Here is a 22,907-nt window from a genome sequence, read left to right as displayed (position 1 = left end):
TTTGGGGGGGATTGAGCAGATTTGGGGGGATTTGGGGCAGAATTTGGGGGGAGGATTTGGGGTGCGATTTCAGAGATTTGGGGCCATTCGCGGTGGGATTTTTGGGGGGATTTTTTTGGGGACGGATTTTTTTTTGGGGGGGAGGGGGCTCAGGGGAGGGCGCGGCCCCGCAGGAGCCCCCCCCAGGCGGAATTTTGGGGAGGATTTGGGGTGGGATTTCAGAGATTTGGGGAAATTTGCGGGGTGATTTCGGGGTGATTTCGGGCCATTTGGGGCGGGATTTTTTTGGGGGGGATTTCGGGGATTTTTTTGGGGATGGATTTTTTTTTTGGGGAGGGGGCTCAGGGGAGGGCGCGGCCCCGCAGGAGCCCCCCCAGGCGCTCCAGGACCCCGCGCACGGCGCTGCCCAGGTGCGCGGCCCCGGTGCGGCGGCAGCAGCCGAAGGCGGTGACGGCCACGCGCAGCCCCCAATTTGGGGAGGGGGCTCGGGGGTCCTTCGGGGGGGGGTCCCGGGGGGCCACGTGCCCCACCCCCACCCCGTAACCGTCCGGCACCAGCGGCCCCCGGAGCAGCCACGAGCCCTCACGGGAGCGCACCTGGGGGGGAATTTGGGGGGATTTAGGGGGGATTTGGGGGGATTTGGGGAATTTGGGGGGGGATTTGGGGAGGATTTGGGGAGGATTTAGGGGGATTTGGGGAGGATTTGGGGGGATGTGGGGAATTTGGGGGGGGATTTGGGGGGTTTGGGGGGGTTGGGGGGGATTTGGGGGAGATTTGAGGGGGATTTGGGGGAGTTTGGGGGGATTTGCGGGGGATTTGGGGGGAATTTGGGGGATTTTGAGGGGGATTTGGGGGGATTTGAGAGGATTTGGGGGGGATTTGGGGGACTTTGGAGGGGCATTTGGGGGGATTTGAGGGGATTTTGGGGGGATTTGGGAGAGATTTGGGGGAGTTTGGGGGAGTTTGAGGGAGTTTGGGGGATTTTGGGAGGAATTGGGAGATTTGGGGGGATTTTGGGGGATCTGGGGGGATTTGGGGCAATTCGGGGGGGATTTAGGGGGGTTTGGGGAGGATTTGGGGAATTTTGGGGGACTTAAGGGATTTTGAGGGATTTGAGGAGGGATTTGGGGAGGGATTTGGGAGATTTGGGGGGATTTCAGGGATTTTGGGGGGATTTAGGGAATTTTGGGGAGGATTTTGGGGGGATCTGGGAGATTTTGGGGGGGACTTGGCAGATTTGGGGAAAATTGGGGGGGGATTTGGGGGAAATTTGGGGGGGATTTTTAGGTGTTACTGGATTTTTGGGGTATTCAGGGTGGTTTTTTGGGGGTTCCCGGGTGGTTTTTGGGGCTCCTGGGTGGTTTTTGGGGTTCCCAAATGTTTTGGGGTTCCTGGGTGGATTTTTGGGGTATTCAGGGTGGTTTTTGGGGTGTCCCGTGTGATTTTGGGGGCTCCCAGGAGGTTTTTGGGGGCTCCCAGGAGTTTTTTTGGGGTCCCCAGGAGGTTTTTGGGGTCCCCGGGTGGTTTTTGGGGGTTCCCATGTGTTTTTTTGGGGCTCCCAGGAGGTTTTTGGGGTCCCCGGGTGGTTTTTTGGGGTGTCCCATGTGATTTTGGGGGCTCCCAGGAGCTTTTTGGGGCCCCTGGATTTTTTTTTGGGGTGTCCCAGGTGGTTTTTGGGGTCCCCGGGTGGTTTTTTGGGCTCCCCGGGTGATTTTTTTGGGGTGTCCCGGGTGGTTTTTTGGGCTCCCAGGAAGTTTTTGGGGTCCCTGGGTGGTTTTTGGGGTCCCCGAGTGATTTTTTTGGGGTGTCCCGGGTGGTTTTTGGGGTCCCTGGGTGATTTTTTTGGGGTGTCCCGGGTGTTTTTTGGGGTCCCCGGGTGTTTTTGGGGGCTCCCAGGAGGTTTTTGGGGTCCCCAGGAGATTTTTGGGGTCCCCAGGAAGTTTTTGGGGTGTCCCGGGTGTTTTTTGGGGGTTCCCGTGTGTTTTTTTGGGGTCCCCGGGTGGTTTTTGGGGGTGTCCCGGGTGGTTTTTGGGGTGTCCCGGGTGGTTTTTGGGCTCCTCGGGTGATTTTTTTGGGGTCCCTGGGTGGTTTTTGGGGTCCCCGGGTGATTTTTGGGGTGCCCCGGGTGATTTTTGGGGTGTCCCGGGTGATTTTTTTGGGGTGTCCCGGGTGATTTTTTTGGGGTCCCTGGGTGGTTTTTTTGGGATGTCCCGGGTGGTTTTTGGGGGTGTCCCGGGTGGCTTTTGGGGGTGTCCCAGGTGTTTTTTGGGGTCCCCGGGTGTTTTTGGGGGCTCCCAGGAGGTTTTTGGGGTCCCTGGGTGTTTTTTGGTGTCCCGGGTGGTTTTTGGGGTGTCCCGGGTGGTTTTTGGGGTCCCCGGGTGATTTTTTTGGGGTGTCCCGGGTGTTTTTTGGGGTCCCCGGGTGTTTTTGGGGGCTCCCAGGAGGTTTTTGGGGTCCCCAGGAGATTTTTGGGGTCCCCAGGAAGTTTTTGGGGTGTCCCGGGTGTTTTTTGGGGGTTCCCGTGTGTTTTTTTGGGGTCCCCGGGTGGTTTTTGGGGGTGTCCCGGGTGTTTTTTGGGGTCCCCGGGTGTTTTTGGGGGCTCCCAGGAGGTTTTTGGGGTCCCTGGGTGGTTTTTGGGGTCCCCGGGTGATTTTTGGGGTCCCCGGGTGTTTTTGGGGGCTCCCAGGAGGTTTTTGGGGTCCCCGGGTGGTTTTTTGGGCTCCCCGGGTGGTTTTTGGGGGCTCCCAGGAGGTTTTTGGGGTCCCTGGGTGTTTTTTGGTGTCCCGGGCGGTTTTTGGGTGTCCCGGGTGATTTTTTGGGGGTGTCCCGGGTGGTTTTCGGGGTGCTCGGGCTCACCTGCAGGGTGCAGAGCCGGAAGTGCGTGGCCTCGGCGTAGGCGGGGTCCAGGAAGATTTCGGGGAGCGGCTCCCCGGCCGCCAGCGCTGCCTGGCGCAGCCGCTGCAGGTGGCGCTCGGGGCCCCGCCCGGACAGCACCTGGGCACCGAGGGGCGGGGGGTCACCTGTGCGGCCACGCCCACACAGCTGGGCACACACCTGGGCACACAGCTGGGCACACAGCTGGGCACATCTGGGCACACACCTGGGCACACATCTGGGCACAACTAGAGACACACCCACACACCTGGACACACCTGGGCACACCTGGGCACACACCTGGACACACCTGGGCACAGCTAGAGGCACACCCAGACAGCTCGGCACACCTGGGCACACCTGCGCACACACCTGGGCACACACCTGGGCACACACCTGGGCACACCTGGGCACACCTGGGCACACGCCTGGGCACACCTGGGCACAGCCAGAGCCACACCCACACACCTGGGCACCGAGGGGCGGGGCACAGAGTCACCTGTGCGGCCACGCCCACACAGCTGGGCACACCTGGGCACACACCTGGGCGCACCTGGGCACAGCCAGAGCCACACCCACGCACCTGGGCACACACCTGGGCACACACCTGGGCACACCTGGGCACACACCTGGGTGCACCTGGGCACAGCTAGAGGCACACCCATGCACCTGGACACACCTGGGCACACCTGGGCACACACCTGGACACACCTGGGCACAGCCAGAGCCACACCCATGCACCTGGGCACACCTGGGCACAGCCAGAGCCACACCCACACACCTGCGCACACACCTGGACACACCTGGGCACACACCTAGGCACACCTGGGCACAGCCAGAGCCACACCCACACACCTGGGCACCGAGGGGCGGGGCACACCTGGGCACACACCTGGGCACACCCCTGGGCGCACCTGGGCACAGCCGGAGCCACACCCACACACCTGGGCACACACCTGGGCACACTGGGACACACCTGGGCACAGCCAGAGGCACACCCACGCACCTGGGCACACCTGGGCACACACCTGGGCACACCGGGACACACCTGGGCACAGCCGGAGCCACACCCAGAGCCACATCCCCACACCTGGGCACACCCCTGGGCACACCCCTGGGCACACACCTGAGCACACCTGGGCACACACCTGGGCACACCCCTGGGCACACCTGGGCACACACCTGGGCACACCCCTGGGCACACCCCTGGGCACACCCCTGGGCACGCCCCCACGCCACTCCCACCCCTCACCTGTCCCCTCCCCCTCACCTCCTCCGTCCGCCTGTCCTGCGCCTCCACGGCCTCGCGCAGCAGCGCCAGCAGCAGCTCGGGCTGGGGACACACCTGGGTCACACCTGGGCACACCTGGGGGCACCTGGGCACACCTGGGGGCACACCTGGGGGCACCTGGGGGCACCTGGGGCACACCTGGGGACACCTGGGGCACACCTGAGGGCACCTGGGGGCATCTGGGCACCCCTGGGGGGCACGTGGGACACACCTGGGGACACCTGGGGGCACCTGGGGGCACACCTGGGGCACACCTGGGGGCATCTGAGCACACCTGGGGCACACCTGGGCACACCTGGGCACACCTGGGCAGCCCTGTGTCACACATGGGGGCACCTGAGTTGCACCTGAGTCCCACCTTGGCACACCTGGGCACACTTGGGCACCACTGGGGCACACCTAGGGACACCTGGGCACACCTGGCTCCCACCTTGGCACACCTGGGTACACCTGGGTACACCTGGGTCCCACCTTGGTACACCTAGGGACACCTGGGCACACCTGGGGCACACCTGGGGCACACCTTGGCACACCTGGGCACACCTGGGGCACACCTGGGCACACCTGGGTCCCACCTGGGCACACCTGGGCACACCTGGGCCCCGCCCGCCCCCCGCCCTGCCCTCACCTGCGCGTCGGGGTCGTCGAGGGCACGGGCCAGTGCCAGGCAGGGCGGCCCAGGTGGGCGCAGCAGGTCGGTGCAGCCAGGTAGCACCCGGCGCAGCGACAGCGGCTCGCAGGTGGCACAGAGGGAGCCGTGGGCCCTGCGGGGGGCACAGGTGAGCTCACCTGGGCTCAGGGGCGTCCCCCATCCCTGGGCACACCTGGGGTGCACCTGGGGGCATCTGGGGCACACCTGGGCACACCTGGGGTGCGCCTGGGCACACCTGGACACACCCAGGGCTCACCTGGGCTCAGGGGTGTCCCCCATCCTTGGGGCACACCTGGGGGGCACCTGGGGGCACACCTGGGCACACCTGGGCACACCTGGGGTGCACCTGGGCACACCTGGGCACACCTGGGGCACACCCAGAGCTCACCTGGGCTCAGGTGTGTCCCCCATCCCTGGGTACCCCTGGGGCACACCTGGACACACCAGGGCACACCTGGGCACACCTGGGCACACCTGGGACACACCCAGGGCACACCTGGGTCCCACCTTGGCACACCTGTTGATTTCAGGTGCCCCCAGGTGTGCCCCAGATGCCCCCGGGTGCCCCCAGGTGATTCCAGGTGCCCCAGGTGTGTCCCAAGTGCACCCAGGTGAGCCCCAGGTGTGCCCTAGGCGTGCCCCAGGTGAGCCCAGGTGTATCCTGGGTGTGCTCTGGTGTGCCCCGGTGTGCCCAGGTGTGCCCCCAGGCATGCCCAGGTGTGCCCCCAGGTGATTCCAGGTGCTCCCAGATACCCCCAGATACCCCCGGATACCCCCAGGTACCCCCAGCTCCCCTCAGGTACCCCCCAGGTACCCCCAGATACTCCCCAGCTCCCCCCATGTACCCCCAGGTACCCCCAGGTGCCCCCAGGTGCCCCCCAGGTACCCCCAGGTACTCCCCAGATACCCCCAGATACCCCCAGGTGCCCCCCAGGTACCCCCAGGTGCCCCCAGCTCCCCCCAGGTACCCCCCAGGTGCCCCCAGCTCCCCCCAGGTACCCCCAGGTGCCCCCAGCTCCCCCCAGGTGCCCCCCAGGTACCCCCAGGTACTCCCCAGATACCCCCAGATACCCCCAGGTGCCCCCCAGGTACCCCCAGGTGCCCCCAGCTCCCCCCAGCTCCCCCCAGGTACCCCCAGGTACCCCCCAGATACCCCCAGGTGCCCCCAGCTCCCCCCAGCTCCCCCCAGGTGCCCCCAGATACTCCCCAGGTACCCCCAGGTACCCCCAGCTCCCCCCAGGTACCCCCCAGCTCCCCCCAGCTCCCCCCAGGTGCCCCCAGCTCCCTCCAGGTGCCCCCAGCTCCCCCCAAATACCCCCCAGGTGCCCCCAACTCCCCCCAGGTGCCCCCAGCTCCCCCCAGCTCCCCCCAGCTCCCCCCAGGTACCCCCAGGTGCCCCCCAGCTCCCCCCAGGTGCCCCCTCCCAGCCCCCCTCACCTGTAGAAGGCCACCTGCAGCGCCACCTGGACCAGCGCCTCGGGCCGCAGCCCCGCGGCCGCGCCCAGGCCCTCGTGCTGGAAGCAGTGAACGTCCACATCGGCCGCCAGGCTGGGGGGGGGGAGGGGCAGAGGGCATCACAGCGGCCCCTCCCCCACCCCCAGCCTCACCCCCAGCCCCTCCCCCACCTCACCTGTCCAGGTGGCGCTTGGCTCTCTCCACCTCGGGCACGATTTCGGGGCCGACGCTGAAGCGCAGCCGCTGGGGCGGGGGGAGGGGCGGGGGAGCTGCCGGGGGGGTGGGGCCGAGGCGGCGGCTGCAGGGTGGGGGAGGGGAGGGGGATGTACCTGAGCGCAGGTGAGGTCACCTGGGCCACGCCCCTCGCCGGAGCCACGCCCAGCGCAGCAGCTCTCACCTGTGCTCCAGGGCGTGGTCCAGCAGCTCGGCCACCACGGCGCTGTCGGTGACGGCCGGGTCGTAGAGAGCCCCGCAGGTGCCATCCTGGCCCACCACGAGCTGGGTGTGGGCACAACAGGTGAGCTCACCTGGGTGGTGGTTACCTGGGCGGTGCTCACCTGGGCAGTGCTCACCTGGGTGGTGCCCACCTGGGCAGTGCTCACCTGGGTGGTGCCCACCTGGGTGGTGCCCACCTGGGCGGTGCTCACCTGGGTGGTGCCCACCTGGGTGGTGCCCACCTGGGCAGTGCTCACCTGGGCAGTGCTCACCTGGGCGGTGCTCACCTGGGTGGTGCCCACCTGGGCAGTGCTCACCTGGGCAGTGCCCACCTGGGTGGTGCTCACCTGGGCACTGCTCACCTGGGTGGTGCTCACCTGGGCGGTGCTCACCTGGGCACTGCTCACCTGGGCACCGCCCCACTGGCACCACCCAGGTTTGGGAGAGCCCAAAAATCCCAAGCGGAAAATGCCCGAGAAGGCCAAGCCACGCCCCACAGGTGAGGCCACGCCCCCAGGTGTGACCACGCCCCTCAGGTGTGACCCCACACCCAGGTGAGGCCACGCCCCTCAGGTGCGACCACGCCCCAACATGTAAGGCCACGCCCCCACATGTGAGGCCACGCCCCTCAGGTGTAACCCCACACCCAGGTGTGACCACGCCCCCCAGGTGTGACCCCACCCCCAGGTGAGGCCACGCCCCTCAGGTATGACCCCACACCCAGGTGTAACCACGCCCCTCAGGTGAGGCCACGCCCCTCAGGTGTAACCCCACCCCCAGCTGTAACCCCACCCCCAGGTGTGACCCCCGCCCACCAAAGCCCCGCCCCCAGCTGTGACCACGCCCCTCAGGTGAGCCCCGCCCCCCCGAGGCCCCGCCCACCTGCAGCGTCTTGTCCCACCAGCGGTTGGCGCTGTTGGCGCCGGCCCCGCCCCCGTGCAGCACCTGGGCGGCCACGCCCTCGGGGCCACGCCCACTGGGCGGGGCCAGCACAGGTGAGTCCAGGCTCAGCACCAGGAGGCTCCGCTGGATCCGGCCCAGGGAGGCGCGGCTCAGCCGGTCTGGGGGAGGGGCGGGGCTTAACGGGACACGCCCACCTGCCGCCAGGTGTGGCCACGCCCACTGCCCCACCCAGGTGTGCCCACGCCCACTGCATCATCCAGCTATGACCACGCCCACTGCCCCACCCAGGTGTGGCCACGCCCACTGCCTCACCCAGGTGTGGCCACGCCCACTGCCCCACCCAGCTCTGGCCACGCCCACTGCCTCACCCAGCTCTGACCACGCCCACTGCCCCACCCAGGTGTGGCCACGCCCACTGCCCCACCCAGCTCTGACCACGCCCACTGCCCCACCCAGCTCTGACCACGCCCACTGCCTCACCCAGGTGTGGACACGCCCACTGCCCCACCCAGGTGTGGCCACGCCCACTGCCTTACCCAGGTGTGGCCACGCCCACTGCCTCACCCAGGTGTGGCCACGCCCACTGCCCCACCCAGGTGTGGCCACGCCCACTGCCCCACCCAGCTCTGACCACGCCCACTGCGCCACCCAGGTGTGGCCACGCCCACTGCGCCACCCAGGTGTGGCCACGCCCACTGCGCCACCCAGGTGTGGCCACGCCCACTGCATCACCCAGGTGTGACCACACCCACTGCCTCACCCAGGTGTGGCCACGCCCACTGCCTCACCCAGGTGTGACCACGCCCACTGCCTCACCCAGGTGTGGCCACGCCCACTGCCCCACCCAGCTCTGACCACGCCCACTGCGCCACCCAGGTGTGGCCACGCCCACTGCATCACCCAGGTGTGGCCACGCCCACTGCGCCACCCAGGTGTGGCCACGCCCACTGCATCACCCAGGTGTGACCACACCCACTGCCTCACCCAGGTGTGGCCACGCCCACTGCCCCACCCAGCTCTGACCACGCCCACTGCCTCACCCAGGTGTGGACACGCCCACTGCGCCACCCAGGTGTGGCCACGCCCACTGCGCCACCCAGGTGTGGCCACGCCCACTGCATCACCCAGGTGTGGCCACGCCCACTGCATCACCCAGGTGTGGCCACGCCCACTGCCCCACCCAGCTCTGACCACGCCCACTGCCCCACCCAGACCCCCTGAACCACCCCCAGACCACCCCAAAATCCCCCCCAGACCCCCCAAATCCCCCCCAAGCCCCCCAAATTCCCCCAGACCCCCCCAAATCTCCCCGGAACCACCCCCAAACCACCTCCAGACCCCCCCAAATCCCCCTGAATCTCCCCCAGACCCCCCCAAGCCGAACCCAGACCCCCCCCAATCACCCCCAGACCCCCCAAATTCCCCCAAACCTCCCCCAGACCCCCCTAAATCCCTCCCAGACCCCCCTAAATCCCCCCTAGACCCCCTGAACCACCCCCAGACCCCCCCAAATCCCCCCCAGAACCCCGAAATTCCCCCGAACCACCCCCAGACCCCCCCTAAATCCCCCCTAGACCCCCTGAACCACCCCCAGACCCCCCCAAATTCTCCCAAATCCCCCCCAGACCCCCCGAACCACTCCCAGACCCCACCAAATCCCCCCCAGACCCCCCAAACCACCCCCAGACCCCCCCAAATTCCCCCAGACCCCCCCAAATCTCCCCGGAACCACCCCCAAACCTCCCCAGACGCCCCCAAATCCTCCTGAATCTCCCCAGATCCCCCCAAACCGAACCCAGACCCCCCTAAAATCCCCCCCAGACCCCCCAAATTCCCCCAAACCACCCCCAGACCCCCCCTAAATCCCCCCTGGACCCCCTGAACCACCCCCAGACCCCCCCAAATTCTCCCAAATCCCCCCCAGACCCCCCGAACCACCCCCAGACCCCACCAAAATCCCCCCTAGACCCCCCAAACCACCCCCAGACCCCCCAAATTCCCCCAGACCCCCCCAAATCTCCCCGGAACCACCCCCAAACCTCCCCAGACGCCCCCAAATCCCCCTGAATCTCCCCAGATCCCCCCAAACCGAACCCAGACCCCCCAAAATCCCCCCCAGACCCCCCTAAATCCCTCCCAGACCCCCCTAAATCCCCCCTAGACCCCCCCAACCCCTTCCAGACCCCCCAACCCTCCCAAAGAGGCCCCCGAACCACCCCCAGACCCCCCCAAATTCTCCCAAACCACCCCCAGACCCCCCAACCCCCCCCCAAATCCCCCCCAGACCCCCCAAATCTCCCCGGAACCACCCCCAAACCACCTCCAGACCCCCCCAAATCCCCCTGAATCTCCCCCAGACCCCGCCAAGCCGAACCCAGACCCCCCTAAAATCCCCCCCAGACCCCCCAAATTCCCCCGAACCACCCCCAGACCCCCCTAAATCCCCCCTAGACCCCCTGAACCACCCCCAGACCCCCCCAAATCCCCCTAAATCTCCCCCAGACCCCCCCAAATCCCCCCCAGAAACCCGAAATTCCCCCGAACCAGCCCCAGACCCCCCCAAATTCTCCCAAATCCCCCCCAGACCCCACAAACCACTCCCAGACCCCCCCAAAATCCCCCCTAGACCCCCCGAACCACCCCCAGACCCCCCCAAATTCTCCCAAATCCCCCCCAGACCCCCCGAACCACTCCCAGACCCCCCCAAAATCCCCCCTAGACCCCCCAAACCACCCCCAGACCCCCCCAAAATCCCCCCTACACCCCCCGAACCACCCCCAGACCCCCCAAATTCCCCCAGACCCCCCCAAATCTCCCCGGAACCACCCCCAAACCACCTCCAGACCCCCCCAAATCCCTCCCAGACCCCCCCAAATTCCCCTAAATCCCCCCCAGACCCCCCAAACCACCCCCAGACCCCCCCAAATGCCCCCAAATCCCCCCCAACCCCCCCAAAATCCCTCCCAGACCCCCCCAAAAATCCCCCCCAAGCCCCTCAAATCCCCCCCAGACCACCCCGAACCACCCCCAGACCCCCCTAAATCCCCCCTAGACCCCCTGAACCACCCCCAGACCCCCCCAAATTCTCCCAAATCCCCCCCAGACCCCCCGAACCACTCCCAGACCCCCCCAAAATCCCCCCTAGACCCCCCAAACCACTCCCAGACCCCCCCAAAATCCCCCCTAGACCCCCCAAACCACCCCCAGACCCCCCCAAATTCCCCCCAAACCACCCCCAGACCCCCCCAAATACCCCCAGACCCCCCCAAATCTCCCCGGAACCACCCCCAAACCTCCCCAGACGCCCCCAAATCCTCCTGAATCTCCCCAGATCCCCCCAAACTGAACCCAGACCCCCCTAAAATCCCCCCAGACCCCCCAAATTCCACCAAACCTCCCCCAGACCCCCCTAAATCCCCCCTAGACCCCCCGAACCACCCCCAGACCCCCCCAAAATCCCCCCCAGACCCCCCAAACCACTCCCAGACCCCCCCAAAATCCCCCCCAGACCCCCCAAACCACCCCCAGACCCCCCCAAATGCCCCCAAATCCCCCCCAACCCCCCCAAAATCCCTCCCAGACCCCCCCAAAATCCCCCCCCCCAGCCCCCCCCTCACCCCTCATCATGAGGCCGTGGACCCTCCCCCAGTCCTGCCGGTGCTGCCCCGTCAGGAGCCCCACGGGGGGGTGGGCGCGGGCCCCTCCCCCCCCCGCGCGCGCCCGGAGCCCCTCCAGGGCCGCCAGAAGGGCGGGGGGGGGCAGGGGGCGGCCCGAGGGGGCGGCGACCCCCACCAGGAAAAACTGGAATTGGGGGGGGGAGGGGGGGAAAGAGAGAGAGAGTAAAATTTGGGGTGAGACCCCTCCCCAAAATTATTGCCCTCCCTCTCCCCCCCCTCCCCCGAATTTGGACTCATCCAGGACCCCCCCAAAGGCCCCCCAGAATCCCCCCCAGGACCCACCCAGGACCCCCCAGACTCCCCCAGAACCCCCCCAGGACCCCCCCAAATCCCCCCAGAACCCCCCAGGACCCCCCAGAACCCCCCAGGAACCCCCAGACTCACCCAGAACCCCCCCAGACCCTCCCCCCACGCCCCCCCAGGACCCCCCAGACTCACCCAGGACCCCCAGAACCCCCCCCGGACCCCCCCCAAACTCCCCCAGAACCACCCAGGACCCCCCAGACTCACCCAGAACCCCCCCCGGACCCCCCCAAACCCCCTCAGAACCCCCCAGGACCCCCCCAGAACCCTCCAGGAACCCCCAGGACACCCAGAACCCCCCAGACCCTCCCCCCACGCCCCCCCAGGACCCTCCCAGAAACCCCCCAGGACACCCCAGACCCTCCCCCCACGCCCCCCCAGGACCCCCCCAGAAACCCCCCAGGACACCCCAGACCCTCCCCCCACGCCCCCCCAGGACCCTCCCAGGACCCCCCCCGAACCCCCCAGACTCACCCAGGACCCCCAGAATCCCCCCCGGACCCCCCCCAAACTCCCCCAGGACCCCCCCAGGACCCCCCAGACTCACCCAGAACCCCCCCAGGACCCCCCCAAACCCCCTCAGAACCCCCCAGGACCCCCCCCGAACCCCCCAGGAACCCCCAGACTCACCCAGAACCCCCCAGACCCTCCCCCCACGCCCCCCCAGGACCCTCCCAGGACCCCCCCCGAACCCCCCAGACTCACCCAGGACCCCCAGACTCACCCAGGACCCCCCCAAACTCCCCCAGAACCCCCCCAGGACCCCCCGGACTCACCCAGAACCCCCCCCGGATCCCCCCAGACCCTCCCCCCACGCCCCCCCAGGACCCCCCAGACTCACCCAGAACCCCCCCAGGACCCCCCCAAACCCCCTCAGAACCCCCCAGGACCCCCCCAGAACCCCCCAGGAACCCCCAGGACACCCAGAACCCCCCAGGACCCCCCAAACTCCCCCAGGACCCCCCCAGAACCCCCCAGAACCCCCCAGAACCCCCCCGGACCCCCAGAACCCCCCAGAAACCCCCCCACGCCCCCCCAGGACCCCTCCAGGACCCCCCGGACTCACCCAGAACCCTCCCAGAACCCCCCAGACCCTCCCCCCACGCCCCCCCAGGACGCCCCAGACTCACCCAGAACCCCCCCAGGACCCCCCCAAACCCCCCAGGACCCCCCAGGACCCCCCCAGGACCCCCCAGGACCCCCCCAGCCCCTCCCCCACACCTGCCCGTTGGCGCTGACGGTGACGAAGGGGGGGGGCTGCGCCCCCGGGGGGACCCTCAGGACCTCGTCCCGTCGGGGTCCCGGCACCCGGCACCCCCCGAAAGCCGCCTGCACCCACGGCTCGGGGGGGTCCCGCCTGTCCGGGGGGGGCACAGGGTCAGGGTCACCCCAAAAAAACCACCCCGGGCCTGAAACGACCCCCCTAAAAAAAAAAAATCCGCCAAAAAATCTATCGAGGACACCCCAAAAACCCAAAAAAAACCGATCTGGGACACCCCAAAAAAACCTACTGAGGATACTGCAAAAAAAAAAAAAAACCAAAAATCCCACCCCGGACATCCCAAAAAAACAAAAAAAAAACCCACTCAGGACACCCCAAAAAAAACTTCAATAAACCCCACCCAGGACACCCCAAAAAAAACCAAAAAACCGATCTGGGACACCCCAAAAAAACCTACCGAGAACACCCCAAAAAAACCCCAAAAACTCATCCAGGACACCTGAAAAAAACCTAAAAAAACCCACCCAGGACACCCCAAAAAAACCTAAAAAAACAAAAAAACCCCACCCAGGACACCCCAAAAAAACCAAAAAAAACCGATCTGGGACACCCCAAAAAAACCTACTGAGGATACTGCAAAAAAAAAACCAAAAAACCCACCCCGGACACCCCAAAAAAACCAAAAAAAACCCCAAAAAAACCCACCCAGGACACCCCAAAAAAACCAAAAAAAACCCCAAAAAAACCCACCCAGGACATCCCAAAAAATCCAAAAAAAACCCCAAAAAAACCCACCCAGGACACCCCAAAAAAACTTCAATAAACCCCACCCAGGACACCCCCAAAAAACCCTAAAAATATCCACCCAGGACACCCCAAAAAAAACCTAAAAAAACCCCCAAAAAACCCAGCCAGGACACCCCAAAAAAACCCAAAAAACCGATCTGGGACACCCCAAAAAAACCCACCCAGGACACCTGAAAAAAACCTAAAAAAACCTAAAAAAACCCACCCAGGACACCCCAAAAAAACAAAAAAAACCCGATCTGGGACACCCCAAAAAAACCTACTGAGGATACTGCAAAAAAAAAACCAAAAAACCCACCCAGGACATCCCAAAAAAACAAAAAAAAACCCCAAAAAACCCCCAAAAAAACCCACCCAGGACACCCCAAAAAAACAAAAAAAAAACCCACTCAGGACACCCCAAAAAAACTTCAATAAACCCCACCCAGGACACCCCCAAAAAACCCCAAAAATATCCACCCAGGACACCCCAAAAAAAACCCTAAAAAAACCCCCAAAAAACCCAGCCAGGACACCCCAAAAAAACCCAAAAAACCGATCTGGGACACCCCAAAAAAACCCACCCAGGACACCCCAAAAAAACCCCAAAAACTCATCCAGGACACCCGAAAAAAACCTAAAAAAACCCACCCAGGACACCCCAAAAAAAACAAAAAAAAACCGATCTGGGACACCCCAAAAAAACCTACTGAGGATACTGCAAAAAAAACCCCAAAAAACCCACCCCGGACACCCCAAAAAAAACCTTAAAAAACCAAAAAAACCCACCCCGGACACCCCAAAAAAACCCACTCAGGACACCCCAAAAAACCCCAAAAACCCCACCCAGGACACCCAAAAAAAACCCCCAAAAAACCCCAAAACCCCCCCAAAGAACCCACCCAGGACACCCAAAAAAAACCCCCAAAAAACCCCAAAACCCCCCCAAAAAACCCACCCAGGACACCAAAAAAAAAAACCCAAAAAACCCCAAAATCCCCCCAAAAAACCCACCCAGGACACCCAAAAGAAACCCCAAAAAAACCCAAAAAAACCCCGAGGACACCCTAAAAAAACCCCAAAACCCCCCCAAAAACCCAAAAAACCCACTCAGGACACCCCCCAAAAAAAAAAAACCAAAAAAACCCATCCAGGACACCCCAAAAAAAACCAAAAACCCCAAAAAAACCCCCAAAACCCCCAAAACCCCCCCAAAAACCCAACCCCCCCCAAAACCAAGAAGAAAACCCAAAAACCCCACCCAGAACACCCCAAAAAAACCCCAAAAAAACCCCAAAAACACAAAAAACCCCAAAACCCAAACCCCAAAAACCCAAAAACCCCCAAAAAACCCCAAAAAACCCAAAAACCCCAAAACCCCCCCAAATCCCCCCGTTCCCCCCCCCGTGGGCACCTCTGGAGCTGCTCCCGATAGTCCAGGACCCCCGAGAGGAGGCGGGCGGCGAACCTGGACCAGTGACACCAGTAAGGGACCAGTAAGGGACCAGTGAGGGACCAGTGAGGGACCAGGGACACCAGTAAAGGACCAGTAAGGGACCAGTAAGGGAGCAGGGACACCAGTAAGGGACCAGTAAGGGACCAGTAAGGGACCAGTGACACCAGTAAGGGACGAATAAGAGACCAGTAAGGGACCAGTAAGGGAGCAGTGACACCAGTGAGGGACCAGTAAGGGACCAGTAAGGGAGCAGTGACACCAGTAAGGGACCAGTAAGAGACCAGTAAGGGAGCAGTAAGAGACCAGTGACACCAGTAAGGGACCAGTAAGAGACCAGTGACACCAGTAAGGGAGCAGTGAGGGACCAGTAAGGGAGCAGTGAGGGACCAGTGACACCAGTAAGGGACCAGTAAGGGACCAGTAACGGACCAGTAAGGGAGCAGTGACACCAGTAAGGGACCAGTAAGACACCAGTGACACCAGTAAGGCAGCAGTGAGGGACCAGTAAGGGACCAGTGAGGGACCAGTGACACCAGTAAGGGACCAGTAAGGGAGTAGTGACACCAGTAAGGGAGCAGTGACACCAGTAAGGGACCAGTAAGGGACCAGGGACACCAGTAAGGGACCAGTAAGGGACCAGTGAGGGACCAGTGACACCAGTGAGGGACCAGTAAGGGACCAGTAAGGGACCAGTGACACCAGTGAGGGACCAGTAAGGGACCAGTAAGGGACCAGTGAAGGACCAGTAAGGGACCAGTGAGGGACCAGTGACACCAGTGAAGAACCAGTGAGGGACCATTAAAGGGCCAGGGACACCAGTAAGGGACCAGTAAGGGACCAGGGACACCAGTAAGGGACCAGTAAGGGACCAGTGACACACCAGTGCCCTCCCAGTCCCTCCCAGTTCCCTCCCAGTCCCCCCAATCCCCTCCCAGTCCCTCCCAGTGCCTCCCAATCCCCCTCCCAGTCCCCCCAATCCCCTCCCAGTCCCTCCCAGTCCCTCCCAGTGCCCCCCCCCTCACCAGAGCTGCCCCCTCCAGTCCTCCCAGTCCAGCCGGGGCAGCACCAGTCCGGCGCTGGTGTGGACGGGCAGCGGGAGCCGCTCGCTGGAGCCCCACGGCCACTCCTGACCCCCCCGGGACCCCCCCGGCGTGAGACCCCGAACCCCAAAACCCCCCCGAGACCCCCCCCGGGATCCCCCAAACCTCCCCCGGGACCCCCCAAATTCCCCTGGGACCCCCAAAACCCCCCAGGACCCTCCCAGTGTGAGACCCCGAACCCCAAAACACCCCCGGACCCCCCCAAATTCCCCCGGGACCCCCCCAGGATGAGACCCCGAACCCCAAAACCCCCCGGGACCCCCCAAAACCTCCCCGGGACCCCCCCGGGACCCTCCAAAACCCCCCCGGGACCCCCCAAATTCCCCCGGGACCCCCCCCAGTTTCAGCTCCCCCCCAATTCCAGCCCCCTCCCCCCATTTCCATCCCCCTCCCCATTTTCATCTCCCCCCCCCAGTTTCGGGGCCCCCTCCCCCAATTCCAGCCCCCCAATTCCAGCCCCCTCCCCCCATTTCCATCCCCCTCCCCCAATTCCAGCCCCCCAATTCCATCCCCCTCCCCCCATTTCCATCCCCCTCCCCCAATTCCATCCCCCCCCCAATTCCAGCCCCCTCCCCAAATTTCCATCCCCCTCCCCCAATTTCAGCCCCCCCAATTCCATCCCCCCCCCAATTCCAGCCCCCTCCCCAAATTTCCATCCCCCTCCCCCAATTCCATCCCCCTCCCCCAATTCCATCCCCCTCCCCCAATTTCAGCCCCCTCCCCCAATTTCCATCCCCCTCCCCCAATTCCAGCCCCCTCCCCCAATTCCAGCCCCCCAATTCCAGCCCCCTCCCCCAATTTCCAGCCCCCTCCCCCAATTTCCATCCCCCTCCCCCAATTCCAGCCCCCCCAATTTCCATCCCCCTCCCCATTTCCATCCCCCCCCTCCCCAATTCCATCCCCCTCCCCCAATTCCAGCCCCCCCAATTCCATCCCCCTCCCCCAATTTCCATCCCCCCCCTCCCCAATTCCGGGGGTCCCCCCCGGGGGGGTCACGCACCGGCAGCCGGGGGGGGGCGGGGGGGGCCCTGCGCAGCCGCTCCTGCAGCCGCGGCCCCGCCCCCCCCGGCGCCCCAAAATCGCGCACGAGCCGCCGGGTCCGGTCCCGGTCCGGGGGGGCCACCAGGGCCTCCAGGGCCCCCAGGAGCCGCCCCAAGGTCGCCCCCAGAGTGGGCAGGGGGGGGCGGCCCCCCCCGGGCACCCCCTGAGGTGGGGGAGGGGAGGGGTGAGAAGGGGGGAGGGGGGGGGGGGGAAAGAGATCGGGAATTAACGGGAGATCCCCTCCCCCCGGTAATTAAGGGGAGTTGGGGGTAATTAAGGGGATGGCGGGAATTAGTGGGAATCCCCCGTAATTAACGGGAGTCCCCTGTAATTAACGGGATACCGGCAATTAACGGGGTAGCGGTAATTAACGCGAGCCCCCTCTAATTAACGGGATACCGGGAATTAATGGGAATCCCCCGTAATTAACGGGAGCCCCCTGTAATTAACGGGATACCGGCAATTAACGGGGTAGCGGTAATTAACGGGAGTCCCCTCTAATTAACGGGATACCGGGAATTAATGGGAATCCCCCGTAATTAACGGGAGCTCCCTGTAATTAACGGGATACCGGCAATTAACGGGGTAGCGGTAATTTAGGGGAGCCCCCTGTAATTAACGCGATACCGGGAATTAATGGGAATCCCCCGTAATTAACGGGAGCTCCCTGTAATTAACGCGATACCGGCAATTAACGGGGTAGCGGTAATTAACGGGAGCCCCCTGTAATTAACGAGATACCGACAATTAACGGGATGCCGGGAATTAATGGGAGCCCCCTGTAATTAACAGGATACCGGCAATTAACGGGGTAGCGGTAATTAACGGGAGCCCCCTGTAATTAACGGGATACCGACAATTAACGGGATGCCGGGAATTAATGGGAATCCCCCGTAATTAAGGGGAGCCCCCCGTAATTAATGGGATACCGGCAATTAACGGGATGCCGGGAATTAATGGGAATCCCCCGTAATTAACGGGACCTCCCTGTAATAAACGGGATACCGGGAATTAATGGGAATCCCCCGTAATTAAGGGGAGCCCCCTGTAATTAACGGGATACCGGCAATTAACGGGGTAGTGGTAATTAACGGGAGCCCCCCGTAATTAACGGGAACCCCCTGTAATTAACGGGAGTTCCCTGTAATTAATGGGAGCCCCCTGTAATTAACGGGAGTTCCCTGTAATTAACGGGATACTGGCAATTAATAGAAAGCCCCTGTAATTAATAGGGATACCAATAATTAATGGGATTCCCCCCGCAATTAACGGGAGTTCCCCGTAATCAACGGGACACCAGCAATTAATGGGACCCTCCCCGTAATTAATGGGAGTCCCCCGTAATTAACGGGACACCGGCAATTAACGGGACCACCCCCCTCCACAATTAACGGGAGCCGCCCGTAATTAACGGGACACCAGCAATTAATGGGTGCCCCTCAGCAATTAACGGGAGTTTCCTGTAATCAACAGGATACCAATAATTAACAGGAACCCCCCGTAATTAACGGGACACCAGCAATTAATGGGACACCGGCTACTAACGGGACCACCCCCCTCAGCAATTAATGGGAGCCCCTCGTAATTAACGGGATGCCGGCAATTAACGGAAACCCCCCGTAATTAACAGGATACCAGCAATTAATGGGATTCCCCACACCCCCCCTCCCAATTAACGGGAGTTCCCGTAATTAACGGGATACCGGCAATTAACGGGACCACCCCCACTCCACAATTAACAGGAGCCCCCCGTAATTAACAGGACACCAACAATTAACGGGACACCGGCAATTAACGGGACCACCCCACTCCACAATTAACGGGAGCCCACCATAATTAATGGGATACCGACAATTAACAGGATTCCTCCCCTCCCCCCCCCCCCCGCAATTAAGGGGAGCCCCCCGTAATTAACGGGATACGGGCAATTAATGGGACACCCGCAATTAACGGGAGCTCTTCCGCCGCAATTAACGGGAGTTCCCCGTAATTAAAGGGATACTGATAATTAACGGGATACCGGCAATTAATGAGACCCCCCCTCCGCAATTAAGAGGAGCCCCCCGTAATTAACGGGATAGCGGCAATTAATGGGATACGGGCAACTAATGGGAACTCCCTGTAATTAATGGGATACTAGCAATTAACGGGATACCGCCAATTAACGGGAAGCCCCTGTAATTAATGGGATACCAGCAATTAATGAAATACCGGCAAAAAACGGGATCCCCCCCCCGCAATTAACGGGAGTTCCCCGTAATTAACGGGATACCGGCAATTAATGGAAGCCCCTCAACAATTAACCGGAGTTCCCCAGAATTAACAGGATACCGGCAATTAATGAGAAACCCCTGTAATTAACGGGATACCGCCAATTAACGGAGCCCCCCATAACTAACAGGACACCGTCAATTAATGGGCCCCCCCCACCCCCCGCAATTAAGGGGATACCGGCAATTAATGGAAACCCCCTGTAATTAACGGGAGCCCCCCGTAATTAACGGGATACCGGCAATTAATGGGACGCCGACAATTAAGGGGAGCCCCTCTCCACAATTAACGGGAGCCCCCCCGTAATTAACGGGATACCAGCAATTAACGGCAGCCCACCAATTAATGGGATACCGGCAATTAACAGGACCCCCCCGTAATTATCAGGACCCCACCCCAATTAACGGGATACCCGCAATTAACGGGACCCCCCTCTCCACAATTAAGGGGAGCCCCCGTAATTAACGGGATACCGGCAATTAATGGGAGCCCCTCGGCAATTAACGGGAGTTCCCTGTAATTAACGGGAGACCGGCAATTAATGGGACCCCCCACAACTAACGGCAGCCCCCATAATTAACGGGATATCGGCAATTAACGGGACCCGCCCGTAATTAACGGGGTACGCGCAATTAACGACAGCCCTCCAATTAACGGGACACCGGCAATTAACAGGAAACCCCCCGTAATTATCGCGACCCCTCCCCAATTAACGGGACCCCTCCCCAATTAACGGGAACCCCCCCTAATCACTGGCGACCCCTCCCCAATTAACGGGACCCTCCCCAATTAGCGGGAACCCCCCAAATCACTCGCGACCCCTCCCCAATTAACGGGAACCCCCCCAATTAACGGGAACCCCCCAAATCACTCGGGACCCTCCCCAATTAACGGGACCCTACCCAATTAACGGAAACCCCCCAATTAACGAGACCCCTCCCCAATTAACGGGAACCCCCAAAATCACTCGCGACCCTCCCCAATTAACGGGACCCCTCCCCAATTAACGGGAACCCCCCAATTAACGAGACCCCTCCCCAATTAACGGGAGACCCCCAAATCACTCCCAACCCCTCCTCAATTAACGAGACCCCTCCCCAATTAACGGGAACCCCCCAAATCACTCCCGACCCCTCCCCAATTAACGGGAACCCCCCAAATCACTCTCGACCCCTCCCCAATTAACGAGACCCCTCCCCAATTAACGCGGAGCCCCCCAAATCACTCGCGACCCCTCCCCAATTAACAAGACCCCTCCCCAATTAACGGGAGACCCCCAAATCACTCCCAACCCCTCCCCAATTAACGAGACCCCTCCCCAATTAACGGGAACCCCCCAAATCACTCCCGACCCCTCCCCAATTAACGGAACCCCCCAAATCACTCGCGACCCCTCCCCAATTAACGGGAACCCCCCAAATCACTCGCGACCCCTCCCCAATTAACAAGACCCCTCCCCAATTAACAAGACCCCTCCCCAATTAACGGGAGACCCCCAAATCACTCCCAACCCCTCCCCAATTAACGAGACCCCTCCCCAATTAACGGGAACCCCCCAAATCACTCCCGACCCCTCCCCAATTAACGGAACCCCCCAAATCACTCGCGACCCCTCCCCAATTAACGGGAACCCCCCAAATCACTCGCGACCCCTCCCCAATTAACAAGACCCCTCCCCAATTAACGGGAACCCCCAAAATCACTCCCGACCCCTCCTCAATTAACGAGACCCCTCCCCAATTAACGGGAACCCCCAAAATCACTCGCGACCCCTCCCCAATTAACGGGACCCTCCCCAATTAACGGGAACCCCCCAAATCACTCGCGACCCCTCCCCAATTAACTCGCGACCCCCCAAATCACTCCCGACCCCTCCCCAATTAACGGAACCCCCCAAATCACTCGCGACCCCTCCCCAATTAACGGGAACCCCCCAAATCACTCGCGACCCCTCCCCAATTAACGGGAACCCCCCAAATCACTCGCGACCCCTCCCCAATTAACGCGGAGCCCCCCAAATCACTCGCGACCCCTCCCCAATTAACAAGACCCCTCCCCAATTAACGGGAGACCCCCAAATCACTCTCGACCCCTCCTCAATTAACGAGACCCCTCCCCAATTAACGGGAACCCCCAAAATCACTCGCTACCCCTCCCCAATTAACGGGACCCTCCCCAATTAACGGGAGCCCCCCAAATCACTCTCGACCCCTCCTCAATTAACGGGAACCCTCCCCAATTAACGGGAACCCTCCCCAATTAACGGGAGCCCCCCAAATCACTCGCGACCCCTCCCCAATTAACGGAACCCCCCCAAATCACTCGCGACCCCTCCCCAATTAACGGGAACCCCCCGAAGTCACTCGCGACCCCTCCCCAATTAACGGAACCCCCCCCAATTAAAGGGAGCCCCCCAAATCACTCGCGACCCCTCCCCAATTAACGGGACCCCCCAAATCACTCGCGACCCCTCCCCAATTAACGAGACCCCTCCCCAATTAACGGGAACCCCCCAAATCACTCCCGACCCCTCCCCAATTAACGGAACCCCCCAATTAACTCGCGACCCCTCCCCAATTAACGGGAACCCCCAAATCACTCGCGACCCCTCCCCAATTAACGGAACCCCCCAAATCACTCCCGACCCCTCCCCAATTAACGGGACCCTCCCCAATTAACGGGAGACCCCCCAAATCACTCCCTACCCCTCCCCAATTAACAAGACCCCTCCCCAATTAACGGGAGACCCCCAAATCACTCCCGACCCCTCCTCAATTAACGGGACCCTCCCCAATTAACGGGAACCCCCCAAATCACTCGCGACCCCTCCCCAATTAACGGGACCCTCCCCAATTAACGCTGACCCCCCCCAAATCACTCGGGACCCCTCCCCAATTAACGGGAACCCCCCAAATCACTCCCGACCCCTCCCCAATTAACGGGACCCTCCCCAATTAACGGGACCCTCCCCAATTAACGCTGACCCCCCCCAAATCACTCGGGACCCCTCCCCAATTAACGGGACCCCCCCAAAACAAGCCCCCCCCCCTCCACGTGTCTCCCCGGCCCCTCCCCCCCCCCCGCGCGCGGACGTGCGACCCCGCACGAGCGCCGCCCCTCCCCCCCCCGGGGGTTCCCCCAGCCCCTCCCCCACCCCGGGATTTCCCCCCCTCCCCCCCCCCTCCCCAAAAAAGGGTCCCGGCCTCACCTCGGGGGGGTCCCCGGCCGGGGGGGGTCTCCGGCGCCCCCAGCCCCACAGCGAGCGCCCCATGGCTGCCCCTCCCCCCACCCCCGCGCGGCCCCTCCCCCCTCGGGGGCGTGGGGTGGGGGAGGGGCGTGTGGGGGGGGTGTGGAGAATCCGCGCCCCGCCCCCATTTCCAAACAGGGTGGGAGGGGGGGGGGGGAGGGGCGAGAGGCGATCCCCGCCCCCCCCCTCAGCCC

At 62.7% G+C, this 22,907-nt stretch overlaps 1 protein-coding gene across 1 annotated transcript; it reads right to left on the bottom strand.

Annotated features, from left to right (window-relative positions):
- Window positions 1-205: 205 nt before the first annotated feature.
- LOC309584059 (carnitine O-acetyltransferase-like) lies at window positions 206-22,773 on the bottom strand. Its single transcript, XM_082299963.1, has 14 exons — window positions 22,675-22,773; window positions 17,155-17,358; window positions 16,077-16,180; window positions 15,013-15,066; window positions 12,812-12,947; window positions 11,228-11,411; window positions 7,590-7,768; window positions 6,670-6,770; window positions 6,448-6,570; window positions 6,255-6,365; window positions 4,794-4,929; window positions 4,145-4,207; window positions 2,857-2,994; window positions 206-596 (listed from the first exon to the last, which is right to left on the bottom strand). The coding sequence occupies exons 1-14, from the start codon at window positions 22,735-22,737 to the stop codon at window positions 342-344; spliced, it is 1,851 nt and encodes a 616-aa protein (XP_082156089.1). The 5' UTR covers window positions 22,738-22,773; the 3' UTR covers window positions 206-341.
- Window positions 22,774-22,907: the final 134 nt, after the last annotated feature.

This window comes from Coloeus monedula (assembly GCF_965178545.1).
Source record: "Coloeus monedula genome assembly, chromosome: 36".
NCBI classification, from domain to species: domain Eukaryota; kingdom Metazoa; phylum Chordata; class Aves; order Passeriformes; family Corvidae; genus Coloeus; species Coloeus monedula.
Note: the sequence above shows the minus strand (reverse complement) of the source record. Positions and strands in the feature narration are given on the sequence as shown.

Excerpts from the sequence above, each read along its gene's own strand:
- LOC309584059 (XM_082299963.1), bottom strand. The coding sequence starts at position 22,737 with ATGGGGCGCTCGCTGTGGGGCTGGGGGCGCCGGAGACCCCCCCCGGCC. Across the intron at positions 12,948-15,012 it reads TATCGGGAGCAGCTCCAGAG|GCGGGACCCCCCCGAGCCGT; the intron begins GTGCCCACGGGG and ends CCCCCCGGACAG. Across the intron at positions 2,995-4,144 it reads AGGACAGGCGGACGGAGGAG|GTGCTGTCCGGGCGGGGCCC; the intron begins GTGAGGGGGAGG and ends CTCGGTGCCCAG.